Genomic DNA, 21,254 nt, shown 5'->3' with positions numbered 1-21,254 from the left:
CACTGCGTGCTTACAGTATATGTTTTGCATGTATGCATGGGTTTGTGCTCAAATAATAGGTATATAGAACACATGTTATTTGTGGTTGTTTTTTTAGTTAAAACAGAGCCAATGAGCAGCAGTGAAATTGCTACTACAACAACAGACGGGTCTTTAGAAAATTTCTCAGGACCAGGTAAGAAATAAAATATTTTAACTGTATCTAAATGTCTGAGTCATGGTTTTGATACTTACTTAACAACTTGTTTCAATAGCAGAAGATTATATAGCAATAGCAATTGCACTTAAACTTATATACCAGTCCAAAGTGCATTACAGCATTTGGTTTAGATATTGCCCCAAACAATCTGGGTCCTCATTTTACCAACCTCGAAAGGATGGAAGTCTAAGGATCGAACTCCAGGCTATGGGTAGAGTTAGCCTGCAATACTGCATTCTAGCCTGTGTGTGTGTGTGTGTGTGTGTGTGTGTGTGTAAAATATATCTTTCTTGGGATCTGTAGTAATTGGCAGGGAATACAGTTGGGAGGTTGCAAATATTTCATGAGATGACTGCTACAAAACAGATGTATTACTGTGTGATTATTAGGAAAAGAATAAAAAATGAATCTGCCAGTTTTGTAATAATTTTAAATAATATTGATGAACTAACCATTGCTATTGAAAAAGATTAACACAGAACTGGAAAAATTGCAGAATAGAATTAAATACAAGGAAAGTACAAGAAAGGCACGTAGGACATGTATTGTGACATATATAGTATGAAAAGAATCTCCCATCCTTTCTCATAATATTTTCAGAACAAATAACAGGGTTTGTTTTTACATAATGAATTACATAGCTAAACTCTAGAATCTAATTCTAGAGCATGTAATATGTTTCACCAACATGGACAGCCCTAAACAGTTATTAGACAAATTTATAGAAGATAAATGTATTAGTGACTGTTATTTTTAATATAGATTAGGTCTAGTATGAAAAGTGTTTGTTTTTTTAACATCAGTTGCTGATGAGGTAAGATGGTACCATTTGTTTATCTCACTTAGGAACTTCTCATAAGCATTTATTTATCCATAGTATAGTAGGAGCAGAATAATGGAATAGTAAAAGTTTTCATCTGATCCAGCTTATCTCCCATGGCAGAAATTGTGAAGTAATCACCTGCCAGTCTAATTCAGTTCATAATATGAAAATAATAATTTTCCTAAACCTTTTGATATTCATAGAATAAAGAATAAAATACTTGAGCCCCATATATTTCAGTGAACGATTTCTTGTTAATTTAATAAGTAATAACCAGGCAGCTTGTGTAGTATGCTGCTTCTGCATATTTTGGGAAGACTAAATAATCTTCCTTTGAAAATATATTGTTTATATCTTTTCAATCTGAATATTCTTACATTTTAAGATTTGGTTGACACTGAACTTTCTTTGAAGATAATATGTGTAGCTTCTTGATACTCTGCATGTCTTTCTGTATTTCAGTAGAAAATGTGTAGACTAAACTCATGTTTAATCTTTAGAACTTTACATGTCACTGAAAAGATCTGTTGTAATCCTGGGAGGCTACTGTCAAATACTGTGCAATAGAAGTGGAAAACCTTAAATACTATTTGCTAGGCTTCTAATTCATTAGTTCTTCAGTAGCAAACTGAATAGAGGTCTGCTTGGAAAATTAATTCATTCATTTTCTTGCTATCTCAAAAGCTAGAAGGTGTAGGAAACTGAAATGTTGCTGTATTCATAACTGAATTTGCTCTTTTTAAAAATTGTATTATTTTGTTGCTGTTCAGTTGTCTATAAGAATTTCTGCACTGTGTGCCAATCTGTTTATATAAAAACTGGTGCTGCCAATTTGTGATTCAAAGAAAATTTGAGGATGTGCAATCAAGTTGCTGTCAGTAAATACATAGATGGATGTATTTCACCAGGATGATGTGTCTCCAGCTTAGCCCTTCAGGTTTTCAGAGGTGCATTCATTGCTGGTATAATCAAATTGCACCTATGCTGCTGCTGGTTATCATCTTCTTCTCTATCCTTTCACAGCATTACAGACTTGCTAGGAGAACTGAGTCTCATATAATATGCCTAAAATAAAGTAATTAGAACCTAGTCATTTGTGCTTTGAATGGGAACCCTGTCTGATGAGTTCTATGGTCCATCTGAAGAAGATTAAGCACAACAAACATGGCCCTTAGGTGAAAAATATTCCTCAGCTTTGGTTTAGATAGTAATGGATTAAAAATCGGCTGTGATGTAAGGAACATCCTGAATTGTATAAATTTGTTTAAGTCAAGATTTTAAAGATATCATTCGTTTACATGAATAAGTGTTTAATTTCAGCTATAGTTTTTAGTGTGTGAGGGAGAAAGAGGAAGACAGATAGTTAGTTAAAGGTCATTAGTTCTGATAGAAATATCACTCATATAAATATAGAGTATTAAGGAAGAACGAAATTGAAAGGAAAAAAAGTAACTTCAACATTAATTAAATAGAGCAAAGTATGACAGAGTAAAAGTTATGAATGATCCCTTAGGAACAATTGAAAAAATGTAATTTGTAATTAAGATACAAGGAGTCATCGTGCTAGTCTGACTTTAATAAATTATTACTTGACTTTAGTTTAATTAAACATTGTTAAATGTGTACAGTTTCCTAACAAAAATAATATTTAGATTAGATATGTTCTGTGTATATGCTTACATTTCCATGTGCTTTTCTCCCCCTTTCCTATAGCAATTGGGAGCAGTGGCTTCAGCCCAAGACAAACACACCCATTTTCCCCACCTCAGATATATTCTTCCAAGTAAGATATTTTTACTTTAAAGAGAAGAGAAAAAAGAAAAGTTATACCCAGATTTTTATCACTGTGATTGACACTGTTAAATTGTAGTTAAAATCAGTTTCCTGTTGCAAAAGAATGAATTTCAAAATAATAAAATAAATCTTTAGCTATAGAAGTATATTAATATACTTGCATATCACTAAAATGTTTAGATTGTACCATGCACTTTAACCAATATGACATTCTATTGCTTTAATGCAAATATTTTTTCTATTTTGTATCATTTTCTATCATGTAACAGCAGACCATATCCACATATTCTCCCCACCCCTTCTTCGCAAACTATGGCTGCATATGGGCAGACACAGTTTACCACCGGAATGCAGCAAGCTTCTGCTTATTCAACATACCCACAGCCTGGTCAACACTATGGAATCCCATCATATGGTGAGTGAAAGTGGAAAAGGGCAACAGGTTTCCCTATAATAAGCAAAAATATTATTTAAGCAGCTAAATTTGCAAATATTGCTTTAAAAGTGAAAAAAAAAGATGTTAAAAAAATATAACTGTAAAACTTTAAAAAGATTTTAGTTAGACTTGAGTATTTGAAACCTGTACAATTGAATCAAGTTATGGAACTAAACTGAAGTAATTACTAAAGCTGTGTACATTGTTCAAAAGAAGTGGTTTGGAAGAAACAGATGCATATACATGCATTTTGAATTGTTAAAGCAGCTGCATCTTTTTGTTGGAAGTTGATTCCAGTTCTTTTTGCATACATAGAGATAGAGAGCATATGACAGCCCAGTTGTGCAAACCTGTCGAAAGATTCAACTGTTTCAAACATTTCAAAAAAAGGGTTTTGTATATCTGAAAGGTTTATACAGCCCCAATTCTATTTGTTTAGTTGTGAATTTATAATCTTCTACAGCCAAGGCTGTGTTAAATGGTGAACAAAAGCAACATTCAATTCAAGGACATCAATAATATGCAATAATAGAAGTACAAAGTAAAATGTATATAATTATTTCTGGATCCAGTTGCTACCTCTTTTCTAAATAGCTTATTAAATTCTGATTTCTTTTTTAAAATGATAGAAATTTTAAATATAATAAATGATTTTAAAATGTAATAAATGCAAAGCAGATTTTTCCTAGTTATCTTGAACTGCAAACTTTTTTTGCAACTGACCTCAAATAGTGGCAAAGGCTTTAACAGCTTTATTTAAGCATTATTTTTCATCTCAATTAATTGGAATTGATCTACGACCTAAATACATTAAAAGACAGCTGAGTCACATAAAGTACCTTGAGTAATAAATACCATCAATGGTTCTGTGGTAGATATTATATTACCTCTGGTTGAAAACAACTTGTATACAGTACAATAGTCAAATAAATAAAAGTGGGGTTTTTTAAATATATTTTTGAATACAAAATAATATAAATGTAAATCTATAGATAATTTTCTTATTTGATCAGTTTTGCAATATATAAATTTTACCTGTGAGTCTAGGTAAAAATATTTAAAAAGATTAGATTCAAACATAAAATTAATTACATTAACATAAAGTAGCAAAAAAGCAGTAAGATCTTATACCACTGTGTAAAAGCATAAATTTTAAACTAAAAGGCTTAGATGAGCAGAAAGGCCCTTGAAAATGTTAGAATTATCACAGTTAACAGTAACCATTTCTAAAACATACATTATATACATATCAGTTTACTTAGTGTGGTGCATTTTTGAATTCCCCCATTATGCAATATAGTATTTTTAAATGGGGAAAGGTAGTAGAAATGATTGAAGTGTGCAACATTCTGGTCTATGGTGTTTCCACAAGTTTTTTTTTTCCATTATATTCTAGCTTCGACATATTTAATGGAATTTTATTTTATTTGTATTAGTATTCATTTATGCATGTGTAGATCCTTATAATTCTCATTACTATCTTACCAAAATTCTAATAATATCATTTATATTTCTCTTCTAAAGTTAGAGAAGACAGTAAAATATTAGGAAAATCTTTTGAAATAAAACCATTGCGCAGACTAATAGGATCAAATAAAAATTTACACCAAAGCTGTATATAATATTTACCTAATGTCTGTTTTCCTTTTTCAATAAACCTCAATGAGAAGATGATTAGCACCAAAGCAGGTCTTAGCTTTCAAGTCTATTCATAACACAAAAATACCTCATGCGTAGCTTGAAACAATATTGGCATGATCTACTTAAGGAGTTTCCTCTGTATGTCAAATCATTATATTTATTTACTCCAAATAGATTGTTTTTTTCAATGCAATACAATGACTTGTGGTATGGAAACTAACCACAAAGCGAAAGTCATGTACAAAACTGCAATACACGTTCATGAAGCATTTCCAAGAAGTCTGAAGATAGTATAACTACTTTCCAGTACAGATTTTTCTTGCAGTCCTTGAAATTGGAAAAAATAGCCAAATATTATGGCTAGTTGTTTGGTACATCTTAACTTTCTCTAGACTGTATAAATGTTAACTTTCTCGGTTCATATTGTTATTCTGGAGAAAAAAGTTTCTAAATTGCATCTCTTTGTAAAGAATTGTATTGATTTAATAAGGCTGAACATTTTTGGGTAATGATATGAATTTTATTTTTAGTAAGTATTTAAACCCTATTTGACTTATACCTTTTTTAATCTGTTCCTGAAGAATTTGAAGGACTGTAAAGTTGAGAAAACATGAGTGGCTTTAATGAGCAGCAGAAATGGTTTGAAGCATATACCGTATATATTCGAGTATAAGTCGACCCGAATATAAGCCGAGGCACCTAATTTTGCCTCAAAAAACTGGGAAAACTTATTGACTCGAGTATAAGCTGAGTTTTTCAGCACATTTTTTGTGCTGAAAAAAACCCCCTCGGCTTATACTCACGTGAGATTCCCTCTGAAAAAAATATATGGTGTGGAGCTCTGGATCTGGGCAGCCTCTTCCCTGCTTCCGTGTTTCCTTTGCAACTTGTAAGCATGGGGGTGATCGGAAGCAGAAAAGTTCTTGCATGAGGATATATTGTTTTTTCTTTATTTAACTGTTTTTAGCGGGGGGGAAAAAGACCCACCGTCATGTGAGAATGCTCAGACACGAAATCTTATCCGCCTGAAAATAAGTGTGTGTGTGTGGGGGGATTTTAACAGAGGGAAGACATAGGGAGAAGGCAAAAGCGACGGAAGATCCTTCAGGGGAAACTGAGGGGGAGACTCACCCTTGGTCCAGATGAGCCCCCTTCCCCGCCCCTAAGGAAGCAGAGGCAGCCAGCAAGGGCGAACTCAGAAAACAACGCGAGCCGCTGCCACCACCTCCTCCTCCCCCTCCTCGTCCCGAGCGGACTGAAAGCAGCTAGGGCTGAGGAAACGAAGCCACCTCGGCTCGCATTGTTTTCTGAGCCTAGAGCCAGGGTGCTTTCATTGCACAGCGGAGCTTCTTGTTTCAGGAAACACCGGGCGTTGTTGCTGCCCCCTGAGGGGAGGGCGATTCTGGGCTGCGCGATTGGGGGACTTCGTGGCTTTGGGTGGGTGGGTGGGAGCGAGGACGGATGGAGTCTGCGAAGCGGGGCTTGCCTGCCCTTGCTGGCTGCCTCTGCTTCCTTAGGGGCGGGAAAGGGGGCTCATCTGGACCAAGGGTGAGTCTCCCCCTCAGTTTCCCCTGAAGGATCTTCCGTCACTTTTGCCTTCTCCCTATGTCTTCCCTCTGTTAAAATCCCCCACACACACATACACACACTTATTTTCAGGCGGATAGATTTCGTGTCTGAGCATTCTCACATGACGGTGGGATTTCTCCCCCCCCCCAAAAAAAAACAGTTAAATAAAGAAAAAACAATACATCCTCATGCAAGAACTTTTCTGCTTCCGATTACCCCCATGCTTACAAGTTGCAAAAGAAACACGGAAGCAGGGAAGTGGCTGCCCAGCTCAGGAGCTCCACACCCCTTTTTTTTTTCAGAGGGAATCTGACTCGAGTATAAGCCGAGGGGTTTTTTTTCAGCACAAAAAATGTGCTGAAAAACTCAGCTTATACTCGAGTATATACGGTAATCCCAATTGTGGAATCCTGGCACAGCCTCTATGGACATGTATTCTTAAATCCAATCTGTGCTGAAAAAGACAATTTTCTCATTTTAAGTGGTTCTACAGAAAACTTATAAATAGATAATGAATTGTGGTTTAATATGCCTTTGCAGTTCAATGCATGGATCGTTGTGTGATTTATTAATGCCCTCTAAGTATTGAACTTGAACAAATAGCTTTGCTATCACTAACTGATTTAGGTGCATTGTGGGCAGGCATCAAGACAGAAGGTGGATTGACACAAACGCAGTCACCTGGTCAGACAGGCTTTCTGAGCTACAGTGCAAGCTTTAGTACTCCTCAACCAGGACAGGCTCCATACAGTTACCAGATGCAAGGTCTGTATAAATGATTATAATTCATTTGGTTTTAACATATTGTTTTGTTTTATTAAATTCAGAACTTTAATTCATTCAGTGAACCAGTTGATGACAATTGTACAATTTAAGTATTTTGTATTTGGGTATTCAGAAATAAAGTCATTCCACAGAAGCCCCGAATATGCCAGCATAAATTATTACATGAATACAACATAGATTTTTACAGTGAAAATACCATGAATGTATTTTGTATTATAAATATTCTAGCCTCTGAGAAGAAACAGTGACAGTACATTTTTTTTTATTGTCTGGAAATCAGAACATAAACATTTTTATATGTGTTTGACTGCTACACCATCTGTACATATTCATATAAATTGTAGTTAGGTAGGACAGGACTTATTGCAAGTTAATTCTTGGGTCTGAACATCTGAATACAGTTTGGGAATAAGCATTTTTCATTCATTTTCATAAGCATTTTTCATTCATTTTAATGATTTTGCAATATTAACATATTCAAAACTGTTTCTGCTTTTAGAATTCCATTTCTTAAAGTCTAAATCTTCATCAAAATAAAATACAGTAGTGTGAAAAAACTGAGATAGTTGTATCCATAAGTATGGTTTTTTTTATCTGACAATTTAAAATAATCTCTCAGATTAACTTGTTGGTACAATTTAGTTAATGTTGGAAGACAGCTTTGGAATTGGTATAAGTATAACATATTACCAATTGCAGTTAAATGTGTCTTTAGTAGTTACGTTCTTTTCTAAAAACTATATTTTTATAACTTTTTATAAAATAGTAATATTTTAAAATGAGAAATGAAAAGAAATGAAAAGAAACAATATCTAAATTTAAAGTGGATCAGGTTCAGCACTTACAGAAGTAATAATTGCAAATATCTGTGTATTCGAGTATATGTGGGACAAACATCACATCAATTAAAAACCAGGATCCACAAACACCTTCTGGCAGTCACACACCATGATTCCAAATCCTTAATTTCCAACCATATCGACACCAAACAGCACCAGTTCAATTGGAACAATACAAAAATTATCAGTCATGCTACTACCCGTCCCACTCGTGAGTTCATTGAAGCCTGGCATTCCACAAGCAATTCCAACAACAGATACATTGATTTACAACCTCTCAGAATCCAAATCAACCAGACAGCCAATCAGAGACAGCACTGACCCTCAACCAACCCACGCAACCCCTCACCAGCAGATCACCTTCTAATGACCCTGACCTGATGTAATCTCCTTATATAAGACCTATCATAAGACCTATCACAAGACCCATCACAAGACTCACATCTGACCCATCACAAGATCCTCACTTGACACACCCACACCAGAAGCCCTTACGACAGTGGTGGCGAACCTATGGCATGCGTGCCAGAGATGACATGCAGAGACCTCTCTGTGGGCACGCGTGCCATCAGCTCACTCTGTTCCATTTCTCCATTGCATTTCTCACCGTCCTTTGCAGGACTAAAAAAAAATGCGCGAAACAGCATTCGGCCTTTGTGGCGGTGCATTTTCTGTTGCTGCCTCCATGGCCTTGCCCCTTGCGCAGCACAGTGAAATTTAGTGCACTTCACAACGGGGGAGATGGGGTCCCGTCTTCCTGGAGCCTATTATGACACAGAGACAAAATGCAACCATGTTGATTCTCCTCTCCCAGATGTCAGTTGCTTTTCCTGCAGAGCTGCCTGTGTTGGGATGCCCTGTCTCCCTGCCAGCCAGCTGGTCTTTGGCTTTCTGCAGACTAGCTAAGCGTGGGTGCGCTGCTCCTGGCTCCTCAGCCTCCAGACATCAGATTCCCACCACCCAGCCCCAGTTCAGAGGATCCTCCCTAGGGAAGAGGGGGGGAAGAGAGGGAGGGAGGAAAAGAGAGAGAGAGAGAGAAACAGAGAGAGAAACAGAGAGGGAGGGAGGGAGGGAAAGAGGGAAATGATATGACAAAAGTTTTTCTTTTTTATTGTTGCTAAACATAATATTTCAAAAACGAAAAAAATGAAGGAGCATGAAAATGCATTTATCACGTTTTTCTTAGAACAATTAGCTAAACTCTGCATTGTTTATCATAATTTTAGGTAGTAAAACCTCATAATTCAGGTTAAATTGCCGTGTTGGAACTTTGCAATAAATAAGTGGGTTTTGGGTTGCAGTTTGGGCACTCGGTCTCTAAAAGGTTCGCCATCACTGTGTTATGGATAGAAGAAAACTGACATTGACATCCTTAAACTCTGCTGAAGATGTTACCTATCCTGGTAACAAAATGTTTGGAAACCAACCCACAAGCTCGGAGAATGAACCCTCACCCTCAGCTTACAGAAGTGCTATGAAGAACAGAAACTTTAACATATTAACTAGATCAAGGTTACCTTTTAGAAAACATACACAGAATTCTTTCTGGAAAGCAAGGTTAATTCTGAAATAATAGTGAATTTGAATGGTGAACACAATAATTAAGAATTAAGGTTAAACTATATATTTAATCTATGCTCTACAATTGTCACTTTAATCTTTCTGGGAACAATGGCTTTATCATATAGTTATTCTATATTTGCTAAATAACAACATGATTGAGAGTAAAAGTCAGTATAGGTACTAATGAATGTGTTGTACTGTTTTTATTCTTAATATATGAACATTTTTTATCCCTTGTGAATGCTAAATACAATTTGTATAACTAGCAAACATTTTCAAAGCTATATTAATTAAAACATGTCAGCCAAACCAACACTGGTGCTTTACAGATTACAAGTCTTATAATGCCTATTCAGAATGATTACAAGCTAGGAAAACAGAAAGGTTAAATATGAGGCATAAAGAATTATAGATCAGTGTCATCCTCTTACCTTTCATTTTTGGGTATAAGTTTTGTTTGCTTTAAAAATAGTTACAAAACTATGTCAAAGATGTACACTGCTACAATAGAGAATGTGTTTTTCTTTTTTTTCATAATCCCATCACAAGATTGTCAAATGAGTAAGACATTTAGGGTTATTTACTTCAACTTTTCTGTATATAACATATGTATATTGCTTTTATTAAAAATCCATCCTTCACATGTTTTCCTTTTAACTATCCATATGTTCAAATTAGCTTTTGGGTATAAAAGAAAGTACAGCTTTGTAGATAAAAACATTAAAACAAGAAGGCCATCTGTCTATTTGGGAAACGAAATTGACAGTGAATTGCAGTATCCAAACCCTTTTAGTGAGTGGTCTTTCTACTTGAAATGCCATGTAATAATGCTCTGGGAATTAGGAGAAACAGTAATTTCTCAAGAAAGAGAAAAGTGTTGCCCAAGGCTATATAGTGAATAACACTAAAATAATTTATAATTATCTGTGCCACCATTAGACATGACACAGGTTTGCCTTTAGCTAAAACGTTTTCTTTCTATGGCAAGAAGGTATATGTGGTGATATTAAACTGCTTAAACTGAAAACTCTGGATACCTAGTTTCTTCCAGGATCCACAGAAATTAATTTTAACATAGTTTAGTCCTGTTCTTGAATGTCCCCTGGTTAGTCACTATGACAACAGAAGGCTGAACTAAATATTAGGGATGTGCACTATATTTTGAATTCAAAGCATTATAAACTTAATTTTTTATATCTTGGATTCAAAACAGATTGTTCTCATCTTATTATTCTGAGTTTTGAACAGCTCTGGTTCTTATTTGCAACGGTTTTTGTTTTAATTAAAATGGGGCTAATATGTTGAGCACAAAATGGAGCTGTCCAAACAGCACTACAGCACTCATTAAGATTGGAACAACCATGTTGAACTTGAAATCATTCTTCAATCATGAAACAGAACATTTCAAATTCAAAATGTGTTGTAGATCCATGCTAGGCATGTTTTAGTCTGACTGAATGTAGTTATACTAAAGATTTATATACTTTCTCTTTAATGTTTTGTTTCAGGAAGCAGTTTCACAACATCATCTGGAATATATACTGGAAATAATTCACTTACAAATTCTACTGGATTCAATGGTTCGCAGCAGGTAAATATGAGAGGTGGGGTTATTTGAAATATTTTTCTCACTTTTTATTGCCATCTCAGTGTACCTTTCTTGTAAGAATGAACATTGACTTCCTGCCCATTGTTTATAATCATAACAACATGGCATAAAAAGAATATGCAATGGAAAGGTAAAAGCAGAAAAAGGAACACTTGAAAGAATTGTGGAAATTAATTGAAAAAGTGTTTTGGATGGCTTGCAAGCATGAGCATAGCATCTCCCTGCCATTCAATGAAGTAGCTCAAAAAAAATTTAGGCAAATTATAAAGAAAATGCCATTGCATTATGAATTGCCTTAATTTTAATGAGGAGCCAAGGTAGTTGGGTTCCTTTAATTAAAGCCAGAGAAGTGGCATGGTTTGATGAGCTCTGAATCATTTCTGAATATTTTCAATGTTTATACCCCTAATATTTTTCTTATACATACATACTCATGCAAAGCATAGTAAAGAGCAAGAAACAATAAGCAAAAAAAATTAAAGTCAATGCTAAGTGAAACGAAATACAACAAAATACAATTCACACATCATTTGATATACTTCTCCATATATTAATACCTTACAAAACATATTTGCTTCCACTATGAGCTTATCCCATTTCCTAAATTGCCTTTTGTTGTTTAAAAGTTCACCTGTCTCTTTTTAAAGATCACATCAACATTAGTAACCAACTTTTTTCTTGACACACTTACTCTTGCTTGCCATTTTGATTTCACCTTTATCTAGTTTTTCTGTGATCAAACCATGTCAGTGTATTTTCATCACATGAATCATTCACTTCTGTATTTAATCCACACCTCTAATGTTGCCACAAGACCTTAGAGATTTTTCCAAATATAAACTACCAAGAGAACATCATACTCACTTTTTATTTGACATTGAACCATTTTATTTATTCTTACACTTCCTTTATTTCTATTTTATATCACATTACTGCGTTTGGCAATCAACTCTCAGCTCATATGCTCATTCAAAACATTCCATAATATATATGTTTTCTGAGGTTTTTGCGGGTATTTGTATGTGGATCTTTGCTTAATCAAGTTTTCTCCCGCGTAAAATTGGAAGTATCTAGGCGACTTTTCGTTGAAGTCTCATTCATCATCTTCAGGCTTGTGTCTTCGGCTTTGTGCTTCTCTGAATAATGTGAGCTTGCAGCTGCTTCTTCCTTTTAACTGCTAGTGGGGGTGTGACTTGATTGGGTGGGGGCTTGGCTGTGTTCTGATTGGGCGGGGGTGTGTTCTGATTGGCTGGGGGGTTGGCTGTGTTCTGATTGGCTGGGGGTGTGTTCTGTTCAGGTGGGGGCTTGGTTGTGCTCAGGTTAGTCTTAGTTGCCAGGGGATTTGAGCTGGTGAGCTGTGATCCTGTTGTTTGGCTTCGCGTTTGTGGTCGTCCGTTCGCTTCATGTATGGGTCGGAGGGGTCGGAGGGGTTTGAAGCGGGTAGTGATGCAGCTGCGGTATGGCTTCTGGTCCGTGGTCATGTCTCATCATCTGTGTGGTTGTGAGTCTGCTTTCTACGTGGAAGTGTGGTAGCATCTTGTGTGGCCCTCGTGGGTGTGGGTCTGGTGTCCTTCTTCATGTTAGGTACTCATTTGTTAATGAGGGCGGGTTTTCAGATGGCTGGTAGGCGGGAGGTATCATCTCGTTTATTCATGCTGTGTGGGCGCTTTTCTATCTCTATGGCTTCTCTGATTATTCTGTTGTTGAAGTGTTCAGTTTTGGCGATAGTTCTGGTATTTTTAAAGTCAATCTCATGTCCTGTGACTTTGAGGTGTTGGACCAGGGAAGAGGTTGGTTCTTCTTTTTTGATTGTGTTCTTGTGTTCTTCAATGCGTGCACTTATTCTTCTGTTGGTTTGTCCAGTGTATGTGGTGGGGCAGGCGGTGCAAGGGATTTCATATACTCCTTGGTTTTCTAACTCGATTTTGTCTTTAGGGTTTCTTAGAATGGTGGATATTTTTCTGTTTGGGCAGAATGCTGTTTTAATGTTGTGTTTTTGGAGGATCTTGCTGATTTTGTCTGTAGTACCTTTTATATATGGGAGGAGGGCTTTGCCATTCTCTTGTTCTTTGTCTTGGATTTTGGTTGGGGTTTCTTTTTGGATTAGGTGGGTAATCTTCTTTCTTTGGAATCCATTGGCTGTTAGTACGTTAGTGAGAGTGTGTAGTTCGTTTTTTAGGTGTTGTTCATCAGCTAAGCATTTTTTTCTGGAGATGAGTGTCTCGGCTACAGAATTGTGCTGGGTGGTGGTGGAGAGTGCGTGTAGATAGCGGTTTGTATGTGTTTTCTTCTGGTAGATGGTGTGTCCTAGGGAGCCATTGGATTTTTTGTATACTAAGACATCTAGGAAGGGAAGTTGATTGTTAGCTTCTGTTTCCATGGTGAATTGTATTTTTGGGTGTAGGCTGTTGAGGTGTGTGAGGAAGTTGTTCAGTTTTTCATTCCTGTGTGGCCAGATTATGAAGGTGTCATCTGTGTACCTGAGCCAGAGTTTGGGTTTGTGATCATATTTTTCTAGAGCTTGTGTTTCAAAGTATTCCATGTAGAGGTTAGTGATGACAGGTGAGAGGGGTGATCACATGGGTGCTCCTTCTATTTGTTTGTATTTTGTCCGTTGTAGGTGAAGTATGTATTGGATAGGCAGTGGTTGGTCAGATCTAGGAAGTGCTTGGCAGGCTTGTATTTGTTTTGGATGGCTGTCAAGGCTTCTTTTATAGGCACTTGGGTGAAGAGGGATATGACATCGAAGCTCACTAGTAAGTCGCTGGGCTGTAAGTTTTGTTTCTTTATGATCTCAATGAACTGGAATGAATTTCTTACATGTGAGTTGATGGATTCTGCATAGGGCTGTAGTTGTTTGGCGAGAAATTTGGCTAAGTTTTGTAAAGGTGAGCCTATGGAGCTGACTATTGGTCTAAGTGGGGTTCCTTCTTTGTGTATCTTGGGGAGGCCATAAAGCTTAGGGCATCTGGATGATTTCTGGGTATGATTCTTTGCTGGATTTCTTCGCTTATGGGGGAGGCTTTTATTTTGGATCTGGTGGTTTTTTCTAGGTAGGTGGTGGGGTCTGTGTTTAGGGGTTTGTATGTGGGGTCTTGGAGTAGGTTGGTTAACTTGGTTTGGTAGTCAGATGTGTTCATAACCACTGTTGCATTGCCCTTGTCTGCTGGTAGGATTATTATGCTGGTATCTTCTTTCAGGTTAAGTAGTGCAGTTTGTTCTTCTTTGGATAAGTTGCTTTTGGGTGGTTTGCTGGTGCAGAGGATGTTGGTGATTTCGAGTCTAATTCTGTTAGCATCATCAGGGTTGGTTTTGGTCAGGCTGGTTTCAACTCCGCATATAATGGTTTCTGTAGTGATGTGTTTGGGAGCGACAGCAAAGTTGAATCCTTTCGAAAGGACATTAGTTTCAGCTTCGGTCAGGATCTTGTCTGAGATGTTGTACACTGTTTGTTTCATATGTGGCTGTGAGGGGGAGGAGTTTGTTTCTGGCGTTGTTGTAGTTTTCTGAGTTTGTTGGTGTGTGTATCTGTCTTGGTGGGTGGTCTGTGTTTCGGCTCTCCAGACAACGAGTTGTTTGGATTTGTCCCAAAGTGCGGGGTGAATCTTATTGCTGAGTCTGAGGTGAAGTGTGAGGAGATCTTTGTTGTTTTGGTCTAGGAGGAATCTTTTTGTGTGAAGTTCATTTCTAATTAGGGCCAATTCTGTTCTTTTTAGGATGGTTTGGTGGCTGCTGTGTTGGCGTGGAATTTCAATTGGAAGCTTAGGGGGATTAAATTTTGATCTTGGCAGTTGCGTAGGAATGCGAGGTCACATAAAATGGAAGCTCTTTGGACTTCAAGTTTTTCATAAGTCCTGGTCAGATGGTGGGTTTCCTCCCCATAGAGGTGCAATATTTGTTTTGTGAGGTTTTCGCGGGTATTTGCATATGGATCTTTGGTTAATCGAGTTTTCGCCCACCTAAAATTGGAAGTATCTAGGCGACGTTTCAATGAAGTCTCATTCATCATCTTCAGGCTTGTGTCTTCAGCTTTGTGCTTCTCGGAATAATTTGAGCTTGCAGCTGCTTTTTCCTTTTAACTGCTAGTGGGAGTGTGACTTGATTGGGTGGGGGCTTGGCTGTGTTCTGATAGGGTGGGGTGTTTTCTCATTGGTTGGGAGTTTGGCTGTGTTCTGATTGGTTGGGGGTTGGCTGTGTTCTGATTGGCTGGGGGTGTGTTCTGTTCAGGTGGGGGCTTGGTTGTGCTCAGGTTAGTCTTAGTTACCGGGGGATGTGAGCTGGTGAGCTGTGATCCTGTTGTTTGGCTTCGCGTTCGTGGTCGTGCCACATCTTCATGGTGGTCGTCCGTTCACTTCATGTATGGGTCGGAGGGGTTTGAAGCGGGTAGTGATGCAGCTGCGGTATGGCTTCTGGTCCGTGGTTGTGTCTCATCATCTGTGTGGGTGTGAGTCTGCTTTCTACGTGGAAGTGTGGTGGTAGCATCTTGTGTGGCCCTCGTGGGTGTGGGTCTGGTGTCCTTCTTCATGTTAGGTACTCATTTGTTAATGAGGGTGGGTTTCCAGATGTCTGGTAGGCAGGAGGTACCATCTCGTTTATTCCTGCTGTGTGCGCGTTTTTCTATCTCTATGGCTTCTCTGATTATTCTGTTGTTGAAGTATTGAAATCCAAGAGATTGGAGTTTGCTGTGTTCTGCTTGATTGGTATTTCTAATATCTTCTGTCTGTTTTGTGGCTTTTTTTGTCTTGATTGGCTGGAAACATTGTGTTCCTGTATTGGAGGCTTTTAGTGCAGCTTGGCTCCGAGTAAATGGACGGCTATCATTTATTAGGAAGCTAGGTTTCATCTGGGTGCCTGGTTGGGGTGTGTTTGAGCTGGAGGTATCAGGTGGGATCTGTTTGTGCCCAGGTGTTTGCCTGGATTGTGGTGTGAAGATTTTTTTGTTTGTGAGTGCAGGCTTCCAAATAATTGACAGTCTGGTGGAATCATCTCTTCTATTAATGCTTTCAGGTCTTTTTTCAATCTCTATGGCTTCTCTGATAATTCTGTGGCTGGGGTTTTCTATAGTGGCTAGGGTTTTGGTGCCATTGAAGTCAATGCTATGACTTGTAGCTTTCATGTGTTGGACTAGTGAGGAAGTGTGTTCCAGCTTTTTTACTGGTTTTTTGTGTTCATCCAGGCAAGTACTTATTCTTCTATTGGTCTGTCCAATGTATGTGGCAGGGCATGATGCACAGGGGACTTCATATATGCCTTGGTTTTCCAGGTCAATTTTATCTTTGGGGTTTCTTAGGATGGCTGCTATTTTTTTGTCTGTTTTGAAGGCAGTCTTGATGTGATGCCTGTGTAGTATCTTACTGATTTTGTCTGTAGTACCTCTTATGTAGGGCAGGACAGCTGTTCCATAGGTCTGTTCATCTTCTGGGTCTCCATTATGTCTCAGTGTGTTTTTGTGGATCAAGCTGGGGATTTTGCTTTTGTGGAAGCCGTTGGCTGTCATTACATCAAAGTTGGATCAGCCTGTAGTGTTTTTTTCCACTTTAATTTTGACTGTAACTCCAAATTCAGACCTCCATGGGTAGCTAAATTTGATTTCCATTGATAATTTTTGTGTGATTTTGTTGTCAGCACATTCAACTATGTAATGAACAAAGTATTTAATGAGAATATTTCATTCATTCAGATCTAGGACGTCTTATTTTTGTGTTACCTTTATGTTTTGAGCAGTGTTTATTATTAAATGAAATGAATGAACAATAAATCTTATTTCTCATATTTGTACATTTCTGAAGATGTATTTGAACAATAAATACCTATCCTACCCATTTCATGCCCAGCATTAAACCTAATTGAATTTCCCAGATTTTGCTCACTGTCACTTCTACTGCTCATAATTAAAATGCATCTTCCAAAGCAACTTAGTGTAACTAATTAAATATATTTTTGTATTTATTTTTATTATATTTTCTTTTTAGAAGGATGTAGTAAAATATTCTTCTAATAACATGTAATGGACGCAGTCTTCACATACATGTTAAACAAGTTGTACTACCTCTGAAAAAGAAATTATGAGCATACATTAAAATTATGTTGGTTTTACTTGAAAACTTACTATTTTAACATTACAGCAATCATTTTCCTATTCCTCAATTATCTTCGACACTATTATGTATTTCCTTTTTGTCTGACAATATCTGAGAATGTCAAATAAGTCTTTCTATGTATAGAATGTACAGAACTGCACTAGGAGTAGGGAGGGTCCTTGGTGTTCTCTGAGCTTGGTTTTTTTTCTTGCAGACCTTTCATTACCAAAACTAAATAATATCAGAGAACACAACCAAGTTCTGGCAGCAGCAAGTACTTCACATTTCAACCCTGAGCTAAATATTCTCTTTTATCAATGTAGTAGTAGTTCTTACATAATGATCAGCTGCATAAAGAGAAAGGAAGAGTCTGAAAAAAATAATATTTCAGTGTGTTAGTGAAATACTTCTATCATCAAAGGTTGCCAGAGCTACCTTTTTAAAATGATTACAAAGCAAATACAGGTAGTCTTCAACTTAAGACCTCAATGGAGCCCCAAATTTCTTTTGCTGAGTGAGACAGTTGTTAAGTAAGTTTAGCCTCATTTTACAACCTTTCTTGCCACATTTGTTAAGTGAATCACCGCAGTTGTTAATTTCATAACACCACTGTCAAGTGAATTTGGCTTATAGACTTTTCTGGTCAGAAGGTTGCAAAAGATGATCACGTGTGCCTGTGACACTCCAACGGTCATAAATATGAATCCATTGCCAAGTACCTGAATTTTGATGACAAGATCATGGGATGCTGCAACAGTCATAAATCTGAAAAATGGTCATAAATCACTTTTTTTTCAGTGCCGTTGTAATTTTGAATGGTCACTAAATGAACTGATGTAAGCCCAGGACTACCTGTACTTCACTCAGAAAAATTTGATATTGCGGTATCTAGAATTTTGATGTTTATTTTTATTTTAGTAACAGAATTTTAAAGCTTTTTAATAATTCAGTGTATAATTTTGACTTTCCAAATTTAGTTCAATTTTGATAGAAACAGTTTCTATAATTATCTGTTCTTTAGAAATAAATATTAGAACAGTAATTTATTTAAGGCTAAGGCTAAGGCTAAAGTGCATACAGAATTTGAATTTATATTAGAAGTAAATAAAATGCAATTGCATACGGATGGAAAGTGTAATTCAGCATTTCTCTTGCCTCTGATAGGAATATCCATCTTATCCCACCTTTGGCCAGGGTCAGTATGCACAGTATTATAATAGTTCTCCATATCCCCCGCATTATATGACAAGCAGCAACACCAGCCCAACAACTCCTTCCTCCAATGCAACTTACCAACTACAAGAACCACCAACTGGTATCACAAATCAAGCTATAACAGATGCTACAGCAGGTAATTTTCTAGTTTATTACCTCAATAAACATATCAGATGCATAAAGATAAATTTATGTTATTGTTTTTTCAGTACTGAAAAGATGGGTTAAAGATAAATGGTATAGCAATGAATTTTCAGATGCATGGTTTTTCTACAGTTTTTGTAAAATAGTCAAAGTTTGAAGTAATAAAAATTGCAAGATGAGAAATAGTATTTAAAAGTCTGATTTCCTCACTATTTTGGGTGCTAGGCTAAGAGTAAGAGTGCAGTTTTGTAGTTGCTTATACTGTATGTGAGTATGCTCAAATAAATTCAGTGAGATTTGTATCAGAATAAGCTCATAAAAATAGTTCCAGAGTAAGAAATTTTTGAGAAAAGCAATGTTTGGTCACAAAACATTAAGCTGAGGTTTTCCCAGTGGCAGATAGATAGGAGGGAAATGTAGAATTGTATTCCTGACTGCTGTATTTAGAGAACTACAAGCACAACCAAAATTTCAAACTAGGATATGTATAACTTTAAAGTAAATTTAATTGCAGCAAGTTAGGATCAAAAGATCATTTTTACTTGTTCTCCTGGAGACAACAGATGAAAGGAGAAAGAACTGGAGAAAATCACAAAATAGCGTACAAAGACCTATAAATAGAAGACGAATGGCTATGGCAAGAGGGTTGGACTAGAAGTCCTCCAAGATGCCTTCCAATCCTATTATTCTTTGCTCTATGTACTAAAGCAAAGATGGTAGCAGTAGTAATGGGCACCTAAAGTGCAATCCCAAAATAACTTGTCTATAGAAAGTTCAATGTGTTGAACACCTTGTTCCTCTGTTCCCAGTTTTATTATGCTTATACTAAGATAAGGACTTAGACAACATACCCAAATTATACCTTTCTGATGAAATTTTGTTGTGACTGGCAAAGGGGAGAAGGATATGTTTAAATTCATTTGAAATTCATTTCATTGATTTTAGTGGCTGATTGTCCTTATATATGATTAGAATTAGAGACATTGCAGAAGTAAGAATTGGCATATTCAGATAAGTTTCATGCACTAAACTGATTTAATTCTGTGGATACATGAGCTGGTATTGTTCTCTTACTAAGTTATCAAGTAGCTATTATTGGCTTACATCTTTAGATATCAATACTTCCAAATGAATAAGCAGTCTAGTATTCACCTGAAAATTGTCATAAAACTGTAAGAGACTTTTGTCTCCTCTTTCCAAAGGAAAATATTCCTACTTCAATATCGATTGAGTTTAGGTTGATGTGTGTGTGTGTGTGTGTGTGTGTGTGCGCGCGCGCATGCGCATATGCATGTGTGTATATATATGTGTGTGTGTGTGTGTGTGTATACATATATACATATATGCATATACATATACATACATACATACATACATACATACATACATACATACATATTCAATTTCTTGAAGAAATTGAATTAATTATACAAAGGTAAACTGAAACTATTATTGTAAGTCTATCATATTATGAACCCTGACCTTCCTCAAAAATCTCTATGGGAATCTTAATTCATATTATTTTCATTAATCCTATAATATAGTTAAAATTGATCATGAGCTGAAACCATGAGTAAGAATGTAAAATTAGGCACACATGTACTTATTTTGATCAGCACTGAAACCAAAATCCGTCCCAAATTTCCTTTGTACAAAGGACAGTTCTTTTGGCTACTAAAAAATACCCCTCCATGATTTTCTCAGGAAAGAAGAATAATTGGAAGGATCTCTTCAAAATAAATCTGTCTAACAAACTTATTTTTTGTCTCTATAAAAATTGCCATACCAGTTTAGAAACTCATTGATCACTAGCTCAACTTAAAGTAAAAGTCTTTATGGTAATAATTTTTTTAAAAATGGAGAACAAAACAGTGTCATATCATTGAAATTTAGCCATTCATAACTTTAGATGGGATATATTTGAGTTCTTAAAAGTTGAAGTCATTTTTTTGAAGCAATAAGCATTTGATAATAGGCAAGAAGTGAACTTCTGTTATCTATTGATTGTTGTGGATAAGATTAGAAAGAGCTCTTCCAGGTATATTATATTAATATAATATTAATCCAAGATGAATGCTAAAGTGAACACAAGATAATTGTACTGGTCAAATCTCTACAGCCTACCTAAAATAATAAAATCCAGAAAGCTACAATTGAATTAAAGCAATTTTTTTTCATCTCTTTTTAAAGCAATTTTTTTCCATCTCTTTTCTAGCAGAGTACAGTACAATTCCTACAACACCAGTTAAAGATTCAGAGGCAGATAGGCTGCGTCGCAGCTCAGATGGCAAATCACGTGGCCGAGGCAGAAGGAATAACAATCCTTCACCACCACCTGACTCTGACCTTGAGGTATTAGATATGAAACGTCTGTTTTATTTGTATATTGATTCATCCTTTGAACAGCATTAGGGAGAGATGATAGGGAAAGTAAATGCGAATTCATGAAAACTGTTGAAAATTAATTGAAACAACACTTAGCAACACTTGTATTTTTACAAGTGAATTTTCTTCTACAAAATTATTCATCTGTAGTTGAACTCCTGTTGTTTCTTT

At 36.4% G+C, this 21,254-nt stretch overlaps 1 protein-coding gene across 26 annotated transcripts in view; it reads left to right on the top strand.

The window, feature by feature from the left end:
* The window catches only part of EYA1 (EYA transcriptional coactivator and phosphatase 1), a 95,916-nt gene that overhangs the window by 25,287 nt on the left and 49,375 nt on the right, over positions 1-21,254 (top strand). For 7 of the 26 annotated variants that reach the window (XM_087931350.1, XM_087931358.1, XM_026706092.2 and 4 more), the window contains 7 exons: positions 98-175; positions 2,736-2,805; positions 3,086-3,231; positions 7,090-7,227; positions 11,159-11,241; positions 18,504-18,690; positions 20,914-21,050. In XM_087931350.1, the coding sequence (XP_087787476.1) occupies positions 98-175; positions 2,736-2,805; positions 3,086-3,231; positions 7,090-7,227; positions 11,159-11,241; positions 18,504-18,690; positions 20,914-21,050 (839 nt within the window). The remainder of the gene's footprint in view (positions 1-97; positions 176-2,735; positions 2,806-3,085; positions 3,232-7,089; positions 7,228-11,158; positions 11,242-18,503; positions 18,691-20,913; positions 21,051-21,254) is intronic. The other 19 variants (XM_087931353.1, XM_087931359.1, XM_087931373.1 and 16 more) reach the window with 7 other exon arrangements.

Source organism: Pseudonaja textilis, chromosome 3 (genome assembly GCF_049901715.1).
Source record: "Pseudonaja textilis isolate UNSWEBS1 chromosome 3, rPseTex1.2, whole genome shotgun sequence".
Classification (NCBI taxonomy): Eukaryota; Metazoa; Chordata; class Lepidosauria; order Squamata; family Elapidae; genus Pseudonaja; species Pseudonaja textilis.
Note: the sequence above shows the minus strand (reverse complement) of the source record. Positions and strands in the feature narration are given on the sequence as shown.